This window comes from Sorex fumeus, unplaced genomic scaffold (assembly GCF_029834395.1).
Source record: "Sorex fumeus unplaced genomic scaffold, SorFum_2.1 ptg000061l, whole genome shotgun sequence".
Lineage (NCBI taxonomy): Eukaryota > Metazoa > Chordata > Mammalia > Eulipotyphla > Soricidae > Sorex > Sorex fumeus.
The window spans coordinates 54,714,123-54,737,213 of record NW_026606118.1 but is presented as its reverse complement, the minus strand read 5'-3'; the positions used below and the strand labels follow the sequence as shown (position 1 = coordinate 54,737,213).

The window sequence follows — 23,091 nt, the reverse complement described above, 5'->3', positions numbered from 1 at the left end:
CTCTTTTCCCCATCTACATTAGAAACCCTTCATCAACTAGGTACATCTGATAACCCACTCCTCTCCTCTCCTCCCCTGACTGATGTTTGATTACAAATTTGGAGATACTCCCTCACTCCAAAGTGTTAACCAGCCAGGCGTTCCCTCTGAGAGCTGTTTATCTCCAACTCTGGAATGAAAGGTGCCTCACCCTTATTAGTGTAGTTTTTGGCACAAAGGTAGAAAAATGTTTTCTGAAGAGCATTAGGCCTAGATAAGCCTCAGATTAGATTGTCTTTTGGGTGACCTAATATGGGAGAAGGGCCAGAAAGGAGAATTGGACCATCATATGTCCCAGAATGATTCCGCAAAGGCCCAGAATGAGGACAGCAACAGCTGATGGACAGTCATCATTGTGAATTCAGTCTATTTTGTGGAATTGTAATAGCTTAGCCTCTCTGGACCTCAGTATTCAGTTAGCAAAAAATACCTTTTGGCTTCCTGAAAGCTGCTGAAATCTTGTGAGGACTCATCAGAATCAAATGCATCCATGGGTGACAATGTCCTCTGATTAATTCTTATTATTTTTCATCTTTATAGGTCTAGGGCAAGTTTTTGGTTTTTTTATTGTGAGTTTTTACCAAATATATCTATCTATCTATCTCTTTATATATATATATCTGTAAAATTGTCTAGTTCTTAGTGATGGAGTAGGATTTCACTGGAAAAATACAAGGTTTCTTTCAGATAAAAGACTTCATCCTGGCAAGTATGAGTTTTGTATCTTACTCTAATATCCTGAAGTAATTGGACCAATGGCCAGCTTCTGGTTACATTTTCAAGGACAAAGTTTGGATTTGGTAACCAACCCCACACTGTGCAGAAGATACTTCTCTTACTCCTTGCATTGACAAATGTCACTGTTCATGTGGTGGCTACCACAGCCATAGCCTTCCTTATCATCTTCCTCCTGCCTACTGAAGTCATAACACAACATTAATAAATGTGGAAGCTGGGATGCAGTGTTCCTCAGTAGCTCATTCAATTATCACTTTCAGGCTGGAGAGATAGTACAGCAGGTAAAGCATTTGCCTTGTACAAGACTGACCCCAGTTCAATACCTAGCACTGCATACGATTGCACAGCACTGCAAGGAGCGACACTGAGCACAGGTTTAGGAATAGTCCCTGAGCACTGCTGGGTGTGGTCCAACACCTCATCGTCACCTCCAACCAAAAGCACAGTTAGCACGTTTACACTAAAAGGAAACTTCTGTGTAACATGGCTTAAAAGGTGTCAATCAAAGGTCTGGAGTTGATGTCACTGTGACAGAGCAGGCCGGTTGGGGGTGGAGGTGGTGTGCATGCAAGAAGCCTTGAGAATATGGGGGTCTTTAAGGAGCTCTAAATCCCCAATCTCGTCATTGCCCAGTTCAACATCTGTCTGGCATGTTCTAGGTCCATTTGCTGTGACATGAGCAAAATATTGGAAAAGCAAGACCACAGTCACCCTTCCTTGACTAGTTATTAAACAAATGTCTCATGTTTCAGCACAAGTGCCTTCTCTTCACACAGCTGTAGTGTTTGGGAAAATGAGGCCCAGAGGGTACACAGATCCTGATGCCAGGACATGGCAGGGGGCTAAAGCCTCATTTTACCATGCCCTGGCTCTTAGGTAGGGTCTGGGTCAGGAGCTGTCTCTTGGAACATCAAATTATTCGTTGATGACTTAACAGGGACAACCAAACCACTGACAGAGTTGATGGAAGCAAGACAGAGCCCGAACTATTACTGTTTGTTTTTCAGTATTACTCTGATGTCTCACAATGCAGATAGAGTCAAGGTACTTAAAAGAACCAGGAAATTAAGACTGAATTTTCTACTTCATCAGTCACTAAAGTCTGTTCCCCTCCCTTTTTCCTTTTTTGCCCCCTACCCACCATTGCCACAATCTCTTTCTCAAAACTTTTCACTGTAAACTCCTTATATTGTGGGAAGGAGGATGGACTGTTGAGCAAAAATTCAAGTCCATGACTGACATTCTCATTTCTCACTTTAGATTCAAAGATTTCAAGATAAACAATCAATATTTAAGATGGCTTGAGTGCTATATACTCTGGGGTGTCTTGAGAATAGTCAAGAGGCTCACTCCCCCATCCACCACACTAGTCACAGAGCTTGAAATTTGCACTTTTAAACATTTATTTCTCTGAGTTCAGGATATTCATATGACCCTTTGCTAGGACAGTTATGCTGATAGGGGCTGTGTCAGAATTACTGGGTACCCGTTAAACTGTTGACTGAAGACTTTGATTCATGTTTGTCCTGAATTTAGGAGAGTGTTCCAGGTGGTTGATATAACCAGGCAGAGCTGGAAAACCCTATTGTGGTGAAGGCAGTTCAGGTCTGCAATGACAATCTCAGCATCTCCCCAACAACACAGTATTCAGGTTGTCTGGGATGAGTATCAAATCTTTCTTTTTCAATGGAAATGTGTGCAGATAAAAATCAGACAGAAGACCTTAAAATTCTTCCAAAACACATACATAAGAAAGCATTTTAAGGTAGTATGAAAAATAAGGTTGGAAAAGAGAACAAGGTTCTACATGAATCTACATCAATAATCAAAGCTTTGACTTGAACTGGACCTGACAGGAAGAGTAGTGGATGTGAATGAGAGGGTTCTAGAAAGATAAAATGAATGGCAGCAGACATAGTGTGCAGGAGGCAGAGAGCTACATGCATGATGCTATCTTATCAGGTGATGAGGCGATGCAGGGACTAACAGGGAAAGGAATCATTACTCTGGGGGACATTGGTCTGGTGTTTGCCAAACCTGCTTATCTCTTCCTCTGGGTAGAATGCTGAATGCCATTTGAGTTTTGGACATTAAAAAGTTGGTAGGCGTGATCTAGTCACTTCCAGTGTCCCTGGAAACATTTGGTGTGATCTGCCACTTTCAGTCACAGGCAGAATCAGGAAGAGAAGCTGCCCTTCTTGGGAATGACAGGATACAGAGCGGAGTAGCTGTAGTAGCAAAGCCCCTTTCACAAAATACTGCAGTGCTCTAGGAGGTGAAAAAGCGGAGAGACTGTTGTTTCTCTATGGACTGCACAGCACAATACAATGCTTATATTTGAACTGTGAAAACTCTATGAAGGTGGTTTTGCGTTTCTTATATTCTTTGAACCCTGCCAGATCCTCTCAGTACCCAGATCAAGAGATGTTACATCACTTTCACCTCATGCCATTCCTCTCCCTCCTATCCTGGGGTGCAGCCCTACCCAGAAATCTTAATCCTGTTAGGAAAAAGGAGGAGTTTATGATAAGGACCATAGATAGATGGATTATTTGGTTTCTAAGTCAAGTTACCTGGTCACTATGAATCTGAGGATTTAGGATTTGATTATAAAATCCCAAAGAATCCACAAGCTAAAATGAATAAGAGGCAGCAGAGATTGTCTTTCCCTGCCCCACCTGCTATATTTATTGGGTATCTGCTCACTGTCAGCATCAGGAAGCAGAGGCGTGCAACAAGGGGAGACAAGCCTGGGCCTGAATCAGAATCCTATATCTGTTGCCATGCCAACCTCCCCAATTGGATTTTTAAGAGATGGGAATGAGGACATGGTTCTTATTTCCTCTTCATTCCAGGTAACAGGTTACCAATTGGACTTAATTTACCAAACATGCTCCTCTCTTTCCCTTTTTGTCCCTCCAATTCTTCAATCTGACACCTGTTTCTCTGCCCTTTCCCATAAAACTGTCTTAAAAAGAAGTGGACAATGTTATCTTAAGGTCTTTAGAGGTTGACCCAGGTGCTGGAGAAAGATCATGAACTTGTACATGTCACAGCCCTGGAGTGACCCAACTTTGGGAAGAACACTCCCCTCAAAATGCCTCTCTGATGGGGCTGGAGCAATAGCACAGCAGGAAGAGCATTTGCCTTGCACACGGCCGACCCAGGTTCAATTCCCAGCACCCCATATGGTCCCCTGAGCACTGCCAGGAGTAATTTCTGAGTGCGTAAGCCAGGAGCAACCCCTGTGCATCACCAGGTGTGACTCAAAAAAAGCAAAAAAAAAAAAAATGCCTCTCTACAACAAAAGAGCCAGGAACACCATCTTTAGTTCAATTAAGCACTGTCCTTTTCAAACTATAATAGCCCCACAGGAAGGCAGCGTACAAACCATCCCCTATTTATAAATAAAGGTCCAAATTTTGCAGAGTGCCATGAGAAGTGCTTAATGAGCTCTCTCAGACTTTTGTTCACCTTTCACACATCCCATCACACCTTCTTTGTCACAACCAAACAGAACTCGTAGTTCTTCTGGATCACATCCTGACATTTTTTGCCTCTCCATGATGAGTCACTGTTTAGGTAATGGCTTTCTTTAGGGCGTTACTCTTATTTTCTGTCTCTCTTCTTGTCTATCTGTTGCCTCTGATGACTCCTCTTGGGGCTCATTCCTCCCTCTCTTTTGGATATTTCCTATAGAACAATCTTGATTTCTTCCTTTTGCAAGGAAAAGTGCTACAGCTATAGCTCTCAACAGATAGCTCCACATCCCCAGCCTTGACCTTCCTGTGTTCTTATTTCTGATTTCCCAGCACTCTAATGGACAACTGCACTTCACTGTCCTCTCATCATCTCAAACAAAACAATTATAAAGCCAAAAGAATGAGTCTTTTCTTCAGTAGCACTGTTTCTTTTCTTTTGGGGAGAGGGACAGTTGGCTGCACCCATCTATGCCTACTGAGGCTTACTCCTTGCTCTCTGCTCATACCTGATATACCTGGGTCTCCTCATATCTCATTGATCATACCTGGCAGGGCTTGGGGGGACCATATGTGGCCACTGAATCAGTGGTCAGGCACAGGCAAGGCAATTGTCTTAGATGCTGTACTATCTCTCTGGCCCAATAACTCTGTTTCTATCATAAATTCATGGGGTTTCAGTGTGATAGAAACTTTAGGGTAGGAAATAGTTCAAAGGATTGGAGGCATTACATGGTGAGTAATACTGGGAGTGACCCCCAGGCTCTCAAGCACTGCTGGGAAGATTCCACCCTAGTTTCCTGATAGTACCCACAATACACACACACACACACACACACACACACACACACACACACGAAACCCTAAACAGCAAGCTCAATTTGTTTATCAGAACTTATTTTATCAAATTGTAGATAATAACAGACAGGTATACTAACAGTACCACCAGGTCCAAAATAGGAAACAGTTAATCCTTGTAATCACTTAATCTTAAATTTCAGCATCCTTCCTATATTTTTACAGGCTTCTTCTATGGAATGTGCCCAAATATATACTAGTATCACCCCTTTCATCATATTCTTCCGCCAACCCTGGTTTTGGCTTATTACATTACCCTGGTAATAATACTGAGTATCTTCCCTCTTGGCCTCTGACTCAAGGCTCCCTTTATTCTAGTAGCCATAAAAGCAATGGTAAACAGCCATTTTAGCTCAATTCATTTCCTTAAATTGATATTGTATATCTTCCAAAATATTATACTGTGAATTTATCAAAGAAGTAGGTAAGAGGATGTTGAGAAGCTTCTCCAAATCAAAAATTCTGTGATTTTTGTGATTATGGATTCCCATTTGTGAAGAGGAAAGTTGGCCTTAAGAAAAGCTACAAAACTGAATATATTTGACAGAGCTGCTGCTGTAATGCAAGTATCCTTAACACCCATTGGATATACGATTTTTTTTCTAAACAGAACAAATCAAGGTCCTACCTAGTGTGGAAACTTCCAGCAACTTCCCTATGAATTACAAGAGTGCAAAAACCATTTATCTGCCATCAAATCCTGAATCAGAATCAAAATCTGAATCTCTAGAGGTAGGACCTAAGAAAATCCAATTTAAGGAATTTTGCAGTGTCCTTCACATGCCAACAAATCTGAGCCTTATAGACCTATTCACTGTTCACCAGGAGATCTTTCAATAAATAAAATTCAAAGAATTCTCTCAGAACATCAGGACAAGAGGGTATGTTTGGAAGTTAAAAATTCCATTTTTTCACCCAGAAATAATTCATTTTCTTTCTGACAGCACACTATCTTACTTATCCTTAAGGAACGTCATATCTCAGAACTAAGATACTCCTCAACAAAACAATACACTAATTTCCAAAGGGGATGCTCAGAGTGATGGCAAGGAAATTTCTGATCCCCCAGACCATACATACTATGCTGAGAGAAGGTCATAGACCCAGGGTGGAGAGAAGCCTTTCACTGACTCACCTCTTCAGGAAACCAATCTAAACCACTTTGCTCTTTCAGGATTTCTGCTCCTCCACCCTTCCTGACAAAGATAACTGAGGAAGTCTCCTGGGTAACGGTTTCAAAAGATCTCAAATATCAAGGGCTAACTATGTTTTCCATACAGTCAGGATAGATAGTACATGCAAACATAGCATATGTTTTCCAGCAGAGTAGCGGTAATCTGCCACACTGTGGGTTACTGGGGACAAGGTGAGAAAGTCTGCAGAGTCCAGGCCATTTATGGGAACAATGAACCCAGATTCCAGAGCTTTCTTTCTCAACAAAGAATCAAACTTTCGGGTGAGTCCTTTGATGGTAAAAGTATAACACCCATGAAGCACTGCTCCATTCAGCTGGTACAAAGCCCCAGCGGAGGTTGACGCATTCTGGCCCAACACTGGGAGCTCCCTTGGAGGAGAGAACAATTAACAGGAAGAATCAACATTTCTTGATCTTGAAGAAATTGTACTCTGTGATCTGCACCTCACCTACCATCAGGCCTGCCACCTTACTCCAGGTACTGTCTTCTAGGAGCCTCCAGCTCCATGCCCATCATCATCACTACCAGAGGAAGCACATTCAGGAGGATAGAATCCTATGCTCCAGCTCCGAATGACTTGCACACTGGCTCCAGATATGAGACTAGAACAATCACGATTGAGTCTAGGACTTGGGGCATCTTGGGTACATCAAAGTAGAGAATCACCAAGGCCTGATTTCTATTTGGCTCAACTGCACCTACAAAGGAGGCTTTAATTCTCCCTTACATCTGTACACATCTTATGCAATGGTCACATCTATTCATAGACCATGCAGTGTCATCAGCAGCTAGGCACTGGTAAGGAAAGTACAAAGCAACCAAAGAAGTCAAGCAACCTGTTATAATACACAGTGAGTAACAGTCTGACGCTCAAAGTCACACTTTCAGTGGACTGGCTGCCCTTGCTAAGATAATCCCCATCTCTGGAACTCAAAGGAATCCAAACTGAAAATCTTCTACCTGACTCGCTAAATGGATGGACACTTTACCCTAGGTGGAGAGAGCCCACAGATACCAGAAAAATAACACAAGTCAGCAGGAAAACAGGTACCAGTGTCAGAGTCTCCACTGCTCATCCCATCACCTGCCACAGCTCCTGAAATGTGGATCTGTTGATCTTTGACTCCAACACTCCCATGGATACAAGTTACCAGGAAAAGACACTGACAACATAGCAGGGCAGCTGAATTTGTTTACTGACTTATTGACTGCAGAGCAAACTACAGATGCAGTGGGACAGAATAGTCTTTTATTGAGATGAAGGGGACATCAAAACCAAATGAGCCTGAGTTTAGAAGAGCTTCTGAGAAAATCTGGCAATGGGTGGTTGGTCACCTCCTGGGCTCATAAAGGGAAGGTCACCAGATTTGCTCCTGTCGCTATTGGAAGTCAGATGACCACACCACGGGTCAGTGTGATTCAACTCATGCCCTGCACCACTGCCTGAATCTTTTGGATCACCTAGTAAATGAAATGATTAGTCCTTTCTATCAGACAATTAGTAGGATTCTTTTATTTTCCCTTGCTGAATTGATGGTTATTTGACTAGAACAATCCAAGCCCTAATTCTTCTAGAGTCCTGGGGAAGAGCTTTAGAATCTGTCAACATCTGTTCAAGCAGTAGATCAACAGCATACTCAGAGCCAACATTTCCTGGGACTACAAGAAATTCTGAACTTGAAGCCCCACTACCACACTACCCAGGTCAACTGTAGCAGACTGTCAAGACCCCTCTCTGATTATGACTCAATGAATTCCCTAGAGCTACAAGCTGAACTCCCCCCTCAAGATGGAGTCAAAAGATGTTAATTTTGGATCCTATCTACAAAGACTCTGCCTTAACTGGCCAACCTAAATACCAATCTAGCATCTAGCATTATAAAATATTTGAATATGTTGCTGAGGTTGAATTACTAGTTTCTGCTAAAACTCATGTCCCTGCTTTGGGAGATATTCAGAACAAGTTATCCCACCATTATCTTCACTTACATCTGAAGTCTAGGTGTGGGAAGGAGTGCAGAGGAGTCAATACAGGGAGAAGAAATATGATCAAATGAACTTAGTACATCCTTTATTTGTCTTTCCAAATCACTTTCCACCTCACCTTTACTGCCTTACTCTTTTCTCTTTCAATCAATTGTAGTCAAAATTCATTCTCTAATCTGTTGTCTTCCCTTTCTGATCAAAGTCCAAGAGGCATATAATAACATTTATTCTCAAAACAGTCCTATCAGTGAAAAAATAGACATGCCTTTGCACCTTAAGTCAAATCAGGGACTTGCAAATCAAAACCAGCTCTATCTGTCCTGGGACATGTATCATATTGAAGTGAAGGTATTTATAACAATATTTACTTTACAAAGGGCCATCACAACTTGTTTCTGTGGAATGCTCACAGCAAATGTGTGGAACATCATTTACATAAATGGGGAAGGGAGGTGCATTTGTTTCTTGGTCCTTAACAATCTTGGATTATATCTGTTGTCCAGATTAATTACTGGTAGTAATCTTCTTTTCACTCTTAAACCAAGTGTCTTAATTCAGACAAGAAATTATCTGATTATTTTTTTTGGAAACATGTTTGCTTTTATTTTATTGATTTCACATTTAACTGGTATAACATAGATATGTAACACTGTGTAAGTGTCAGGAATTTGGTTGTACACCTTGACAAAAGTATATGACATATCATGCCCATGCCAAAGGTCTAGTAACTATGCACCATAATGCCTATTATTTAGAGAGTTATAAAGGCTCAGAGAAGGAATTTGTTAATGAGAGGCAGAGACAATACTTGAATGTAGGCCATGTGCTTCCAAACCTCTGTCCCATCCATTGATTATCATGGAACATTCAAATAAAAGCTCATCTACACAAAGCATTCTTATTCTATTGCGAGGAAGTACCGGGGCTAAGGCACTTGCTTTACATGCAGTTGACCCCGGTTCACATTATTTTTAAGGAAGAATGTAATATGGCCCAACAAAGAATGTAATATGTCCCTCCAGCATTGCTAGAAGTGATCTCTAAGCATGGAGCCAGAGTACCAGAGTAAGCCTTGAGTATCACCAAGTGTGTCCCCAAACAACAAAGCAAATCAAATCTTTCTTATTCTAGATGAAGAAATTAGACGAAGAAACTAAAAACACTAAGGCAAAGTTTTTTTTAAATGCTTTACACTTGGAGCAAAGACAGGAATGAGTAGGTTCTTTGACATCCTTCTATGAATACATAGAAGGAAGTAGGAAGCTACCAAAAATTATCATCTTGAGAACCCTCCCTTGACAAAAAAGAGTGCAAGGCCTGACATAAAGATGTTTGGAAAAAATAGAAAGAATTGTAGAATCCAAGCTGCTGGACTGGAGGCCCGGATCCAGTCTACTTCGACACATGCTCTCTGATAAATGCATTTCAACCAAAGAATAAGACTAATCATCATTCTGATTTTCTGAGGAGGAGAGTAAACTGCAGCTCACGGAGTGTTCTGACAGCGTTAAGACTCATGAGATCCCAGTGAGTCACTCGGACTTGTTTTCTTCATTTTTCATAATAATGACCAAGACTCAGGAACAAAGATACTGCGGATCAGATGGGATGAGGTGTTCGGGTGTTTCATAAGTCCCAAATGCTGTCATTTCTTCTTGTAACTATCAGCAGCAGTGGTAATAATAACAGATTAGGACTTCTAATTTATGTCAACAGAATCAGATGTCCTTGAAACTCCTGAGTGGCCAAGGATTCTAATGACATATCTGGGTGACAAGCCAGGGTCGGGTGGAGTGGGGTCAGTAATCTGGTAAAAATTACAAATGTCACAACTATTACTGGGTGGGCTTGGTCTTCTTAGAGCCTTCCTAGAAATTAACCTCTCTTTGGAAATTGTTTTAGCTGCCTAATGCCCTTGATTAGAAGGCCTTTCTTTCTAAGGAAATCATAGGCTAAGAAACATCAAAGTTTGGTAAATGAGGACATCCCCTCCTTAAAATAAGACAGGTCAAAGCCAAGATAGCTTCTTGATTTCACAGTATCTCCAGCCTTTCCTTGTCCCTGTGAGTAATGATTATACTCAAGAACTCAAAACTCACGTTGGATAGGGCAGGGGGTGGGGGTGGCAGGGGGTGAATAGAGGGTGAGGGTGAGTTGTGGAATAAAAAAGGCTTTTCTCTAAGATTTTTGTTCCCTCATCAATCTGGTTTGAGTTAAACATGAAGGCTACTCTCTAGTCTGTGTCTGTCTCTCTGTCACAATATCACACTCTCTTTCTCTCTGTCTCTGTCTCTATCTCTGTCTTTCTCTCTCTCTTTCTGTCTCTGTCCCTCTCTCAAGTTGTCTTTCTTCAGGGAGAAAAATGATAGCACAGGCATTTTAGAATTCTTTAGGGTGTGTGAGATGGTTGGGGGTGAAGGGTATATGCAGACCATATAATGAGCTTTTTATGTAAGTGGAGAAAAACCTATAAGCTGCCAACCTGGAATTCCAAGATGCCCATAGAATTGGTTTCCACACTAAGTAGTGGGGCAAAGGGCTCTTTTGCCTCTAAAGAGTCAGTTTGTTTCAAATATCTTCCAGGAACTTGACACTGAAACTACCTGCTCTCAGGGAATCTGAGAAAGCCCAGAATAGCTTTCTTCAAGAACAGAGAACTCCTGGCTTTGTTGAAGCTTTCCCTATTCATTCTCTGGGCCTCAGGCCTGGAAGCTGGGGTTCAAGACACCCTTTACAAACCTTGGCAGGAGGGGTGTGTGCATGATCACTTTCACTAGCTGGGTGGGGTCCTGAAAACCAGATGAGGGTCACCGAAGTCACATTATTTTTAAGGAAGAGAAACAAAGTGAGAAAAGCAAGTGTTGCGAAATCACAGGTGTCATTTCTGTGGATAATTTTCAAACAAAGAATGCAAAACCCAGCTGAAGAACTTGAGCAAACCTTTGTGGTTGACTTGGCCAACTAGGACAGATGACTCTTTAAGAGTAAAATAAGTCACAGCTGATTATTTATTTTCATTATTATTATTATTATTATTACTATCATCATCAGTTTTAGGTTTGGATAAAAACTCACAGTGCTCAGAGGCTAGTCCTAGATCTATGCTTGGAAAAGCAAGGGGTTCTGAGTGCCAGGGATCAAATCCAGGCCTCTTGCTTGCAAAGCACTCCAACCCACTAGAGCTCTCTCTCTGTCTCTCTCTTTGTCTCTCTGTCTCTCTCTGTCACTCTGTCTTTGTATCTGTCTCTATCTCTGGCTCCGATTTGTTGTGTTTTCAGGCTTCAAAAGGCACTAGATACTAAAGGATTCTGATCACAGTTTTTATACACCTTATACTCGTTTTCTTTGCAAAAATCTTGCAATTTGTTTCATTAGCACTGTAGGTAAGAAGCACTTGGACAAAATAGCATCTTCCAAGTTATAGCGACTGTCTTTGAAATTTAGTCAGGTGGCCTTTGGTTCACCAAGGTCCCATGACTCCTTATGAAAGGTCCAGGGGCTCAGGCTCCCTGCGGCTGCCCAAGTCCTGGTGACTCACTCGGCACCACTTGGAGGCCACTCTCCTAAGCCTCAGGTTTCCTGCCTCCAGTGGCTCAGTGGCAGGAGAGGCTGATCAAATGTTTCTTTCACTTTACACTAGCAGTCTCACTGGGGAGGCTGCCTTGTCTCCCATCTCCCTCCTAAGGGCTGCGAAGGAAGGGTAACCTGATTTCTCATTAGACTTTCTGTCCAGGGAGTGGGGACTTAACTGAATTTTTGCCCTGAGCCCCTGTATTCCCGAGGCTCACAGGTTGACAAGAAAGTTTCCCTTTGGCCAAATGAACCCTTTACATTTCCTGCTACCCTGCTATACAACCACGATTTTGGATGACAGTAACCAAGTCCCTGAATGAAGCTGTTTGATGCCGGTCCCAAGGCAAGAAAACGTTTGTTCCCTCCTGGGTACCTTTGATTAGCTCCGAGCTTCAAAGCCAGAAAGAGGTCTCTGAGTAGTGTTGTTTTCGCTTTGCCAATGCTCTGAACATTCCTTTTCTTCCCCCCCACCCCCATCTCCTTTCCCTCTGACCCCCTCAGTCCCTCATTTTAGCAGAAGGGTTGACAGATCCCGTTTTGTGCCATCTCCCTGAAGCCGTCTCCAGAACAAGCGAACCCTTGCGTGGCACAGGGGGCAGGACAGATGAGCCCCAAGCCCCGTCTGTCTTGCAGGGGGTTTGCCAAGCTGCCTGAATCCTCTCGCTGAAGACAGACACCTGCCAGGTCGCACCTGAGTCCATCCGACCCCGCTACCCTAGCGAGGCGAAGCTCTGGCCTGCAGAAAGGCCATCCCGGGGCCGCCTGGGCTGGGCCGCCCTCCCCGGGCAGAGCCCCGCGTCCCAGCGGCGCGGGTTGCGGGGACACGTGAGCCAGCCAGGAGGTGAGACGCGCTGGCCACGCAGCAGGTGCAGCCGGCCGGCGGGGGCGCTGCCCACCTACCTTGACGAAGAGTTCGATCTCGGGGTCCCTGTCCTCCCCGTTAGTCGCCGCCGCGTCCATCACGCCGTCGGCGCCCGGGGCCCCGGTGCCCTGCCGTGGAGGCGCCACCTCTGCGGCGCCCGGGCCAGCGCTCTGCGCTCCTGGCTGCTCTCGGCGACCGGTTGGTTGGTTTCTCTCTTTCTCTCTTTCTCTCTCTTTTTTCGTTTTAAATATATATAATAATCAATTTCTCAAGCCCGGGACAGCGGTGCCTCGGAGGTCGGTGTCCCGAGTGATTGCATGAAAAGAAGCCCGGAGGGGACAGGCAACGAGCCGGGAGCCAGGTGGGCTCGGGTGGGCGGGGGCGCGCCGGTGCCTGTAGGTCCAGGGAGCAACAAGTGCTGGGCCGCAAGGAGCTGTCACCGGAGCCGGACAGTGATCCCGCAGTCGCGGCCAACGCGCCCAAAATAGCCAGCGGCCGGGGGCGGGGTCAGTCCGGGCGGGGGCGGGGGCGGCACCCAGCGATCCCCGGGTCCCCGCCCTGCCACCAGGCCGGCCCCGCACCGCCCACGCCTGGGAGGTCTAGAAGATGTTTGAGGAAAGGTGGAGAAGGAGGGGAAGAGAGGGAGAGGAGGGGAGAGGAGGGGAGAGGAGGAGAAGGTCGGAGAAGAGAAGACGGGGGGGGGGGGGGCAGGGGAGGAGGAGGAGGAGGAGGAGGAGGAGGGGAAGGGGAGAGGAGAGAAGGCGAGGAGCCCGCAGGTAGCTTTAAGTCTTATATTTCATCAATGAGCCCTTCGCTCCTCCAAGTTCCGCCGCTGCACGGTTACTTACCCACTTGGAAAGCTCCAACCCTCAGCACCCCTCTGGGTGCAGAGGAGGTACAGGGAGAAGCCCCGGGGGTCTTGGGGGTCCCCCAACTCCACCCTGGACTTTTGTTGTCCCCTTGTTGGGCAAATGGGATAGGGCACAGGGCAGGGGCCTGGACAGGCATGCGGGGTGAGGGTTGAGGGGCAGACAACCGAGCCAGGTGCTACCCTCAAACGGATCCCTGTCTTTTAACCTTCTGGACTTGGGGTTTTCCCACAATCCTTCTTTTATTCCTTTTTCTTTACCTTTGCTCCCTAGTTTTTCCTTCCGTATTCTTGTTTTTAAATTTCTGTTCTTCCCCCTTGTGTGTGTGTGGGGGGGGGGGGGGGGTGGTTAATGAGCTATGATACCACACACAGAAAAAAAAGTGCCCTGAATGTTCTCAATGAATCTACCCTTGAAACAGGAACCAGACAGAAATGAAAGGTTAGACACACTACTAGAAGCTGCTCTTGGACGCCCCTCGACCCCAACACCAACCTCTCTTTCAAGACCAAGGTAACCATTACCCTGACTTGTCCAGGTCAGTTTAGCCTTGCCTGAAGTTTTAGAGGGGACATAACTGTAAACTTCTTACTGTCTGACCTCTTTTTGTTCACTCTTCAGGTTTCTGAGATTTATTCTTTCTGTTCTATAGTTGTAAATACCCGTTTTCCTTGCCACAATTTCTTTACCTATTCTACTGATGGACGTTCCAATTAATAACTACCATGCACATTGCCGATAATGATTCTATCTTTCAAACACCCATTCCGTTGACTAAATTTCTGGTGGCTGTAATCTATATAAGATGAATTTTTTTTATATTATAGAGTATGAGGCCATTCTGAAGAAGAAAAAGACAGATATTTGGGTTTCCAAAGCGGTTGTACTAACTTGTGTCCCACCCTTCATTTCCTTTAAAAATAGGCAGTACGGAAAAAAAAATAGGCACTATTTCTTTAGCATCGACAAACTGGTCAAGTTCTGTTTGTTTTCTGCACCTTCTTTTTAGCTAATTTGCATGTATTCTGTCTTGCAGCAGGAAAGCAAAGAAGGAAAGACCTCATAGAGCAAAAGGCACTTCCACCTGAACCTTCATAAGTGGTCCAGCAACTGATAAGGAGAAGAGATAGCAAAGTATTCTGACCTCCCTTTATAGCAGGCTGTTTTCTCATAAAATAAAAATGCAAATGTCCCTTCACTGTAAAAAGCAGTCACCAACTCCAAGGAGCAATCCACATGGCACATTATAGATAAATCAAGGTGAGGTTTAATTGCTCTCGTCCTCCGAGGTTTCAGGCTGACATCACCCAAGTCTTTCAGAGAAACAGTGACCTTCACAGCTGTACATTCCTAGCCAATGACTGAACCTTCTGGGAAAGACAAGGGTACAGAGGGAGACTTGTACCTTCACTGCGCACTCCACAGACTCATTCTTTCTCTGCCCTCAGTGTACAGACAATATTTGCAAAGGTAACATGGTAAAGAAAATATATGAGATAAATAAAATGCGCTTATGATGAAAGATGATTGAAAAACACTGTGACTGTCTTCTTAACTATGATTTAAACAATGTATGATATGACCTCAGCTTTCATTAATCTCAAATGCTAGCTTTTATTTTCTCCAAATATATACTGCTTATCTGAAAATATACCATTTTTTAAAAATTTCTAGATAACAGCTCCCACTTGGATATCTCTAAAGATAGCTGAGTTTTGGAATTATAAAACTTCAAAGTCTACAGCAATACCACTCCTGGGAATATATCCCAGAGAGGCAAAAAAGTATAGTCGAAGCGACATCTGCAATTGTTTGTCATTGCAGCACTCTTTACAATAGCCAGAATCTGGAAAAAACCTGAGTGCCCGAGAACAGATGACTGTTAAAGAAACTTTGGTACATTTACACAGTGGAGTACTATGTAGCTGTTAGAAAAGACGAAGTCACAAAATTTACATACAAGTGGTGCTACATGGAAAGTATCATGTTAAGCGAAATGACTCAGAAAGAAAGGGATAGATATAGAAAGATTGCATTCATCTGGGGAACGTAAAGTAACAAAATAGAAGACTAACACCCAAGAATGGTCGAGATTAGTATGAGGAATTTTACTCCATGACTTGGAGGCCAACCACACATACTAGGGGGAAAGGGAGCTCAGATAAAGAGGGGAACACCAAATAAAGGTGTTAGGAGGATCCTCCCAGGATGGGAGAAGCATGCGGAAAGTTGACTATAGACCAAACATGATTGTCACCCATTGCCTCTTTTGCAAACCACAACACCCAATAAGAGAGAGAGAGAACTAAAGGGAATGCCCTGCCACAGAGGCAGGGTGGGATGGGGGGGATGGGGGGTGGGAGGGATACTGGGATCCGTGGTGGTGGGAAATGGGCACTGGTGGAGGGATGGGTATTTGATCATTGTATAATTGAAACCCAAGCACAAAAATGTGTAAGTCTATAACTGTACCTCATGATGTCTCACTATTAAAAAAAATAAATAAAATAAATAAATATATAAATAAATAAAATTAAAAAAAAAAACCTTCAAAGTCTAGAACTGGGCCTAAGGATCCATGGGAGAGCCCATGTTGCACATATATGAAGCTAATATTTGATCTCTAGCACTACCAATACAAAGAAAGAAGAAACATTCGTTCACATAAGACATCTGTGTATTTTTCTACTTTTTAATTTCACATTCTTATTTAGTTTAAGATAAAATGACTCCATGTTTTACCCTCTAATGCCAAGGCTATAATCGACAGGAGTCAATTCCAGCATTGTGTAGGAAAAAAAAACACTTCCATAGTCATAGGCTATATTTTAAAGTTTCACATAGTTGGCAAAATTTTGGATAAATATTTACCAGAAAATCACCTCACAAACCTATTTAGTGTTCAAGTTGACAGAATATAGCTAAAGCTGGAATAATTCACAAAAACACAGCAATGGCTCCAATAAAAGAAAATAAACTTGCAAATGTATGATTGTTGCAAAATTATAGCATCAAATGGAATTTTCAATATATTCAATGATATGCCATAAAAGGTGAAGGTACAAGGATCTATATAGTTTTTAAATATATTTTTATTTAAATTATGGTTGTAAAATATAAATTATGAGCAGATTGTAAAATGTTAGGTGTTTATACTGCAGCCATTCATAAAGTCACTGTCACCGTCCTCCCATTGTTCATCAATTTGCTTGAGAGGGCTCAGTAACATCTCCATTGTGAGACTTGTTAGTGTTTGGCATATCGAGTATGTCATGGGTAGCTTGCCAGGCTTTGCTGCACGGGCAAGATACTCTCGGTAGCTTGCCAGGCTCTCCGAGAGGGGCGAAGGAATCGAACTTGGGTCGGCCATGTTGGCTGCGTGCAAGGCAAACGCCCTACCCACTCCAGCACAATTCATCAAAAAGATATTACATCCCAATGTGTTTATGCACCTAATAGTAAAGTTTCAAAATATATAAAACAAAAGCTGACAAAACTAAAGGGAGGAAAATAATTCCCAAATGGAAAGATAAAACATACAATTACAGCTGCAAACTGTCACATCAATAACTTATAGTACAAGGAGATATAAATATCAGTAGACAAGAATATGAGCAACACTACTAGTCAATTTGACTTAATAAGAATATCCCACCCAATTAACAATATAAAACACAATGTTCAAGTGTACATGGAACATTCACCAAATTAGGCTCTATTATGGGCCTCCAAATTCCAGTAGGCGGGGGTCACACCCACCAATTGGCCCCCTGGCGCCGTGTAATCCCATCAGCAGCCAAGACTCAGAGACTATAAAAACCAGATCCCGGAACCGCAAATGCGGCCGCGCGACGTTTTATTATGACATCTCATTCCTACTTTGACAAACTGGCAGGCTCCCGAATGTAACCTGCCCGCACGGCAGAGTCTGGCAAACTCCCTGTGTCGTACCCAATATGCCAAATACCAGTAACAATGATGGGTCTCATTCTCCTAAAGACCCTTGAATATAATCTCAGGGCTAGGATGAAGGAGACATTACTGGGGCCTGCTCGAGGCAATCGACGAATAACAGGATGATCTGTGATCTGTGATCTGTGATGGGCCTCAAAACAAACAAATTTTACCATAACTAATCAATTTAGTTAAATAAAATGATTCTAGAAATCCTCTAAATATTGAGTAGCTATACAACATACTTAAAAGTTTCTTGGCCAACAACAAAGTCTTTAGGGTAATTAGGGAATAATTTGACTGTACACAAATGAATTTACAGCATAGTAACATTTGTGAGATATAGCTAGAGACATACCTAGAAGTAATTTTTTATGTAAAATGCTCTTTTTAGAATATAGTAAAGACATTAAATATTCTAAGCTTATTCAGAGCTAAAAAGCAATAACTAACTAACACATAGCAAGAAGAAATAAACATAGGAAGACAAATGAAGAATTTGATAAAAGATAAAACAGTGTGAAGAAAAATCAATGAATCAAAAACAAGGATTCTTGAAAAGATAAATAAAATTATAAACTTCCAGCTATATTTACCCAAAAGATAAAATAATTATATTAATATCAAATATTAAAGGTCAAATTCCATGGACAAGAAGACAATAAATATAAGTAAGTTGAATAACTATAAGTAACTCTGCATAAAATTAAGAAATTTAAATGAAAGAAATCTAATCTATAAATATGCAATCCAAAAGAAGAATATATAACTTGACTTTAGAGTTGAGAAGAGGAATAAAGTATTTATATCAGATTTTATAAGGAATTTTACCAATATAAAATAGGAAAACAAGAAATCAACTAAACAAAATATGTCTGAACAGAATCTTCATGTAAAAAGCATACCAGAAGCAAATAATTACATGAAAAGACTATCAACTTTATCATTCAGTGGGGAAATGCAAATTTAAAAAGAAATAACACTACAACTATGAAAATGATTAAAATATATACATATGACAATAGCACATATCTGTGAGAATGTACACCTGGAACCCTCATATATTATTGTAGGAATGCAAAATTGCAGATTTTTGAAAGACTGTTTAGTAGTTTCACATAAAGTTCAAATTATACATACATCTGACTCAACTACCATTTGTCACATTTAATTTCCTATAGAAATGAAAATGTAAGTTCTTATGAAAACTGTACTTTAATATAACAGCATGGTTTATAATTGACACAAAACTAAAATAATCCAAGGTCACCTAATGGGAAGATGAATGGTACATGATTGAAAAAGAAATGCATTATTAATAGGTGCAAAACATAAGTGAATCACAAATTAACTATATTTAGTGAAAGAAGCCAGTCTTAAAATGTCACATATTCTTTCATTCCATTTATCTGACATTTTAGAAAGGCAAAGTTAAAGAGATACAGAGTAAATCAGTGACTGTCATTTATTAAGGGAGGGTCAGTTATTAAGAGGGACAGTTTATTTACTGAGAAATAAACACTTGATTAGTATTAAGCACAAAGAGACTTTTTCAGATGATGGAATTATTTGTGTTTTCTTTATGGTGGTAATTGCAAATATTTCCGCATATGTTAAAATATACAAAACGGTATACCAAAAAAGCGATTTTCTGCATGCAATTTTTAAGATCGTCAAAATCTTAAAACTGTTTTAAATATGTAAATCCACTAGGCTCTTTTCTCTCATCTTCTTTTATCATACTATTTCAGAATTTTAACATCATATATTGCCTTATCATTGACTTCAGAAGTATAAACTCGATAAATCTCTAATAAAACATTTCACTTCTAAGTTGAATCAATCAATAATAGAACAAAACAATTGAAAGAAAATATATGAAGCAAAATTTTATATTCAGATTGATAATTTATATATAAATTATAAAAGATGTTTATTAAGAAATGAGATGATTCTAATAGGGAGATTTCCTAGAAATGTAATATAGTTCCAGTAACATAGTTAAAAGTCCTAACAATTATGTGTCCAGTAATAATTGAACCTATTCATTAGTTTGTTCCATTTATTTATTATTTACAGTGGGTCTTTTGGACAATATCAAGCACTTTAGATCCAAGCTAAAGGAACTGAAGTTCTTGATGGCAGCCATAGAGGCACTGACACTGGTGTCTCCGTAAGAGAATGAAGTATAGGTAAAGGGAGGGATTGCACCTGAACGAATTGGATAGGGTTGATAATCCAGTCTGTAGCACTGTAGCACTGTCCTCCAGTTGTTCATCGATTTGCTTGAGTGGGCACCAGTAACGTCTCACAACAAATTGTGAGACTTGTTTTTACTGGTTTTTGGCATATCTAATACCTCACGGACAGCTTGCCAGGCTTTGCCATGTGGGGGAGATACTCTCGGTAGCTTGCCAGGCTCTCCGAGAGGGGCAGAGGAAAATCCAGTCTACTGTTTTATACATGAACGTGTCCTTGGGCATAACTAACATTACCAGTGATTTTTGTTTCTACAACTGTTTACCTATCTGAGGATTTAGCAAAGAGAGACCTGAGAAAAGGCTCTCTGTGGAGGCTAAGAGTTCCTATCAATAACTATTCCACATTCCATTGATTCACTCATTGTGCATTCTGTTTACCAGTATTTGGGGGCAGGGGGAGGTTTATGACAATACTGCGCATTGCCTATGATCTTCCTAGAACTTTCTGAGAACATGCATTGTGCTTATTTTCTCTTAAAATGAGAAGCGTGCATTCTTCCTTTATGGGTTGAATCTTACCTTTCCCGTGAAAGTGAAAGCGTCATAAGAAGAGGCATATAGTTTGGTGTTTCTGTTATATAGAATGTAATGGCCCCTCTATATAAATTTGTCAATAAATTGATAATGCTCTCAGTACAGTGTTCGTGCTCAATGATTAGCAGGATCAATGAATGAATAAATGGCATCTCTTTTATGCACAGTTTCCTACTCAACTAAGAATTCTGTCATTGTGTCACTTGAAGGCTGATATCAGTCTATAGAGGACACTGTAGTGTTAAGTTTAATAACAATTCTGATTTTTAAGGTTTTTTTATTAAGTCACAGTGATCTATAAAATTATGAAATTGATTTTCAGGTGGTATACAATGTTTCAGCTCCAATCTCACTACCAGTGTCAACTTATTTCAACTAATATGTAAGAAAGGATTATGTAACAATAATAATGACTGACATTTACTGAGAGCTCCAAATGTGCCAGGAATTTTTATGACTTTATCAGCTTATTTCAGCTCCATAACCCTATGAGGCAGTACATGAATCCCAATTCATAAAAGATGAAAAAAAGACTGAAGGAAGTTAAATAACTTGCTCAAGGTCATATGGGTAATTATAAACAATACAGCTGGCATTCTAATTCAGGTCTCTCCATCATTAAAAACTCAAATTATTAATCATTTTTACTGTAGTTGGACACTGACAAGAGTGTAGAAAGTGTTATTGAATTTGCAGAATCAGTAACTTGCTGGTCTTGGATTTTTAAAAAAAATGACTTGAGTTGAGTTTTTGGAACCCTCTTCCACTAATTTTAAGAGACACCCATAGATAAGATGAAAAAATAAACATGGACAAAAAACTCCCTACCTCTTATCTTTCACACACACGTGTACAAACATACACATACACATGCACACGTACACACATACACACACAACATGCTTTTAGAAAAAGAAAAACCAGGGAGAAAAAAGTGATCTGAGGTCATGTTCTGTTGCATCACCGTGGATTTTTGGCCGGATTTACTGTTCTGGTTATTGTCCTCACTGAATGGCCAGGCTCCTAGTTAAAACATAGCAAGAGCACATAAGCATATAACTACCACACAAAGACATTTTTAAAAACCTTTGGGGTTCAAGGTAAATGTATGTAACGAAATTTCAAAGTGTTGACCAACACCACTTTCATCCATATGTCTGATTTTATTTTGGTCAAAAATTGATGCAAATTAACTAGAAATATCTTTTAATCATTCAAAATATGGCATGGTGTTAAGGTGAACCAGGGATGGGGAGGAACAAAATAATAGGTATTTGCTATAGTAAATTAGAATCTCATACTCTCATAAATGAATATGCTGAGGTGAACATTTTCAGAAATTCTGAGGGAAAAGAGCAAATTTTTATAACCATGCTAACTTTGGAAATGATGAGTGAAGGATTGTTATAATTATTTGTGATACGAATCATTCTCACTCTTGTTAAAGGGATTCCCCAATTTGAACCTTGGGTGTCTATGTTTTCATCCATCCATTAAGTTCAAGGGGAATGTCAGTGGTAGGCAGCTGACTTGAGTTAGCCAATGGGAGCACACTGACATAACAGTTGGTTCAAAATAAACTCTTGACCAACTTGGACCCAATGTGACTTAATTCTTGGACTTATCAAATACATTTGGTAAGAAATGCATTTGGGAACATTTTTCCTTCTGCCGAGATTATGGAGAAACTAGGATATGATTCTGAGATGCTTCCACTCTCTTGCCAGCAGGAGGTAAAGCATGTTCAAGGCAGAGCAAACAGGAAGAAACAAAGGTTAGAGAAGAAGCCCAGGTTCCCAAGTTCGTATGTTTTGTTAGAGTGATGCTCCTAGAAATTCCTATCCTAAAGGTCAGTAAAAATCCTTATATGCTTCAAACTATCTTTGATCTGGATTTTCTGATATTAACAACTGGAAATTTATACCCACAACAGTTAGAACTGATATAAAATAAGAACTATGGACAAGATATGATCTGTATAACGAAAGATTGCAGGGCTATTTTAAGAAAGACATGAGTCAACTACACAGTGATGCACTTTAGAAAAGAAGATTATTTCATGAGGCGAATAAGAAGTATTATTTTTAACGTTCCAGGCACTTACATGAACTCTGAAGAGATTCTTCAGGCTCCTGAACTAAATTACAAAATAAGTTAAAAAAAAATTGAAAATCTGACAGAGTTGCGGAGAAAGGTTCTAATATGGGATTTAAGGTAGTCACGTGGAATTTCAGAATAAAATAATAAAATCATAAAACAATGCTTCCAAGAACTGGCTTTTTTTCCATAGAGAGAATGTCTTGCATTATAGTGAAAAGAGGCTTAAATTCAGAAGCTCCAAATTGGTACTGTCACTTTTAACCTTGTAACCTTATAGTCTCTCTGAACCTCAATTTCTTTATGTGTAAAATGGGGATAATGGGGACTTTCCTGAAGTTTATATAAGGTTTAAATATAATTTTGAATATTCATGATACATCTAAGTGATCCATAAACAAAGAACAAGAGTTCCCCCATCCCCAAATGTGCAGAGCCTTTCACAGGTAGTTTCATACTTAATTCTTTGCAGAATTTCTGTCTTTGAGGCAGTTACTATCATCCCTCTACTTTTCAGATGAGGAAATTGATACATAATTTTTCAGTAAGGCTAGTCAGTAAGCATAACTAGCCAGAAAGCAATAGACTTGGGATTTGAATTCTAATCTACTTGATTCCCCAGTGTCCTTGCCTTTAATAATCCAA

At 40.9% G+C, this 23,091-nt stretch overlaps 1 protein-coding gene and 1 long non-coding RNA gene across 3 annotated transcripts in view; one reads left to right on the top strand and one right to left on the bottom strand.

Moving 5' to 3' along the window:
• Positions 1–23,091, bottom strand: part of CLIC5 (chloride intracellular channel 5) — a 165,054-nt gene that overhangs the window by 94,432 nt on the left and 47,531 nt on the right. The window contains exon 1 of one of the 2 annotated variants that reach the window (XM_056126137.1): positions 12,770–13,329. The exons of the other annotated variant lie outside the window; for it this stretch is intronic. Within the exon in view, the coding sequence (XP_055982112.1) occupies positions 12,770–12,829 (60 nt within the window). The 5' untranslated portion in view covers positions 12,830–13,329. Of the gene's footprint in view, positions 1–12,769; positions 13,330–23,091 lie in introns of those variants that run through there. 2 annotated transcript variants of the gene reach the window in all.
• On the top strand, positions 13,025–15,177 carry LOC130034540 (uncharacterized). Its single transcript, XR_008794137.1, has 3 exons — positions 13,025–13,092; positions 14,637–14,734; positions 14,897–15,177. It is a non-coding gene; the product is annotated as an uncharacterized LOC130034540 (long non-coding RNA).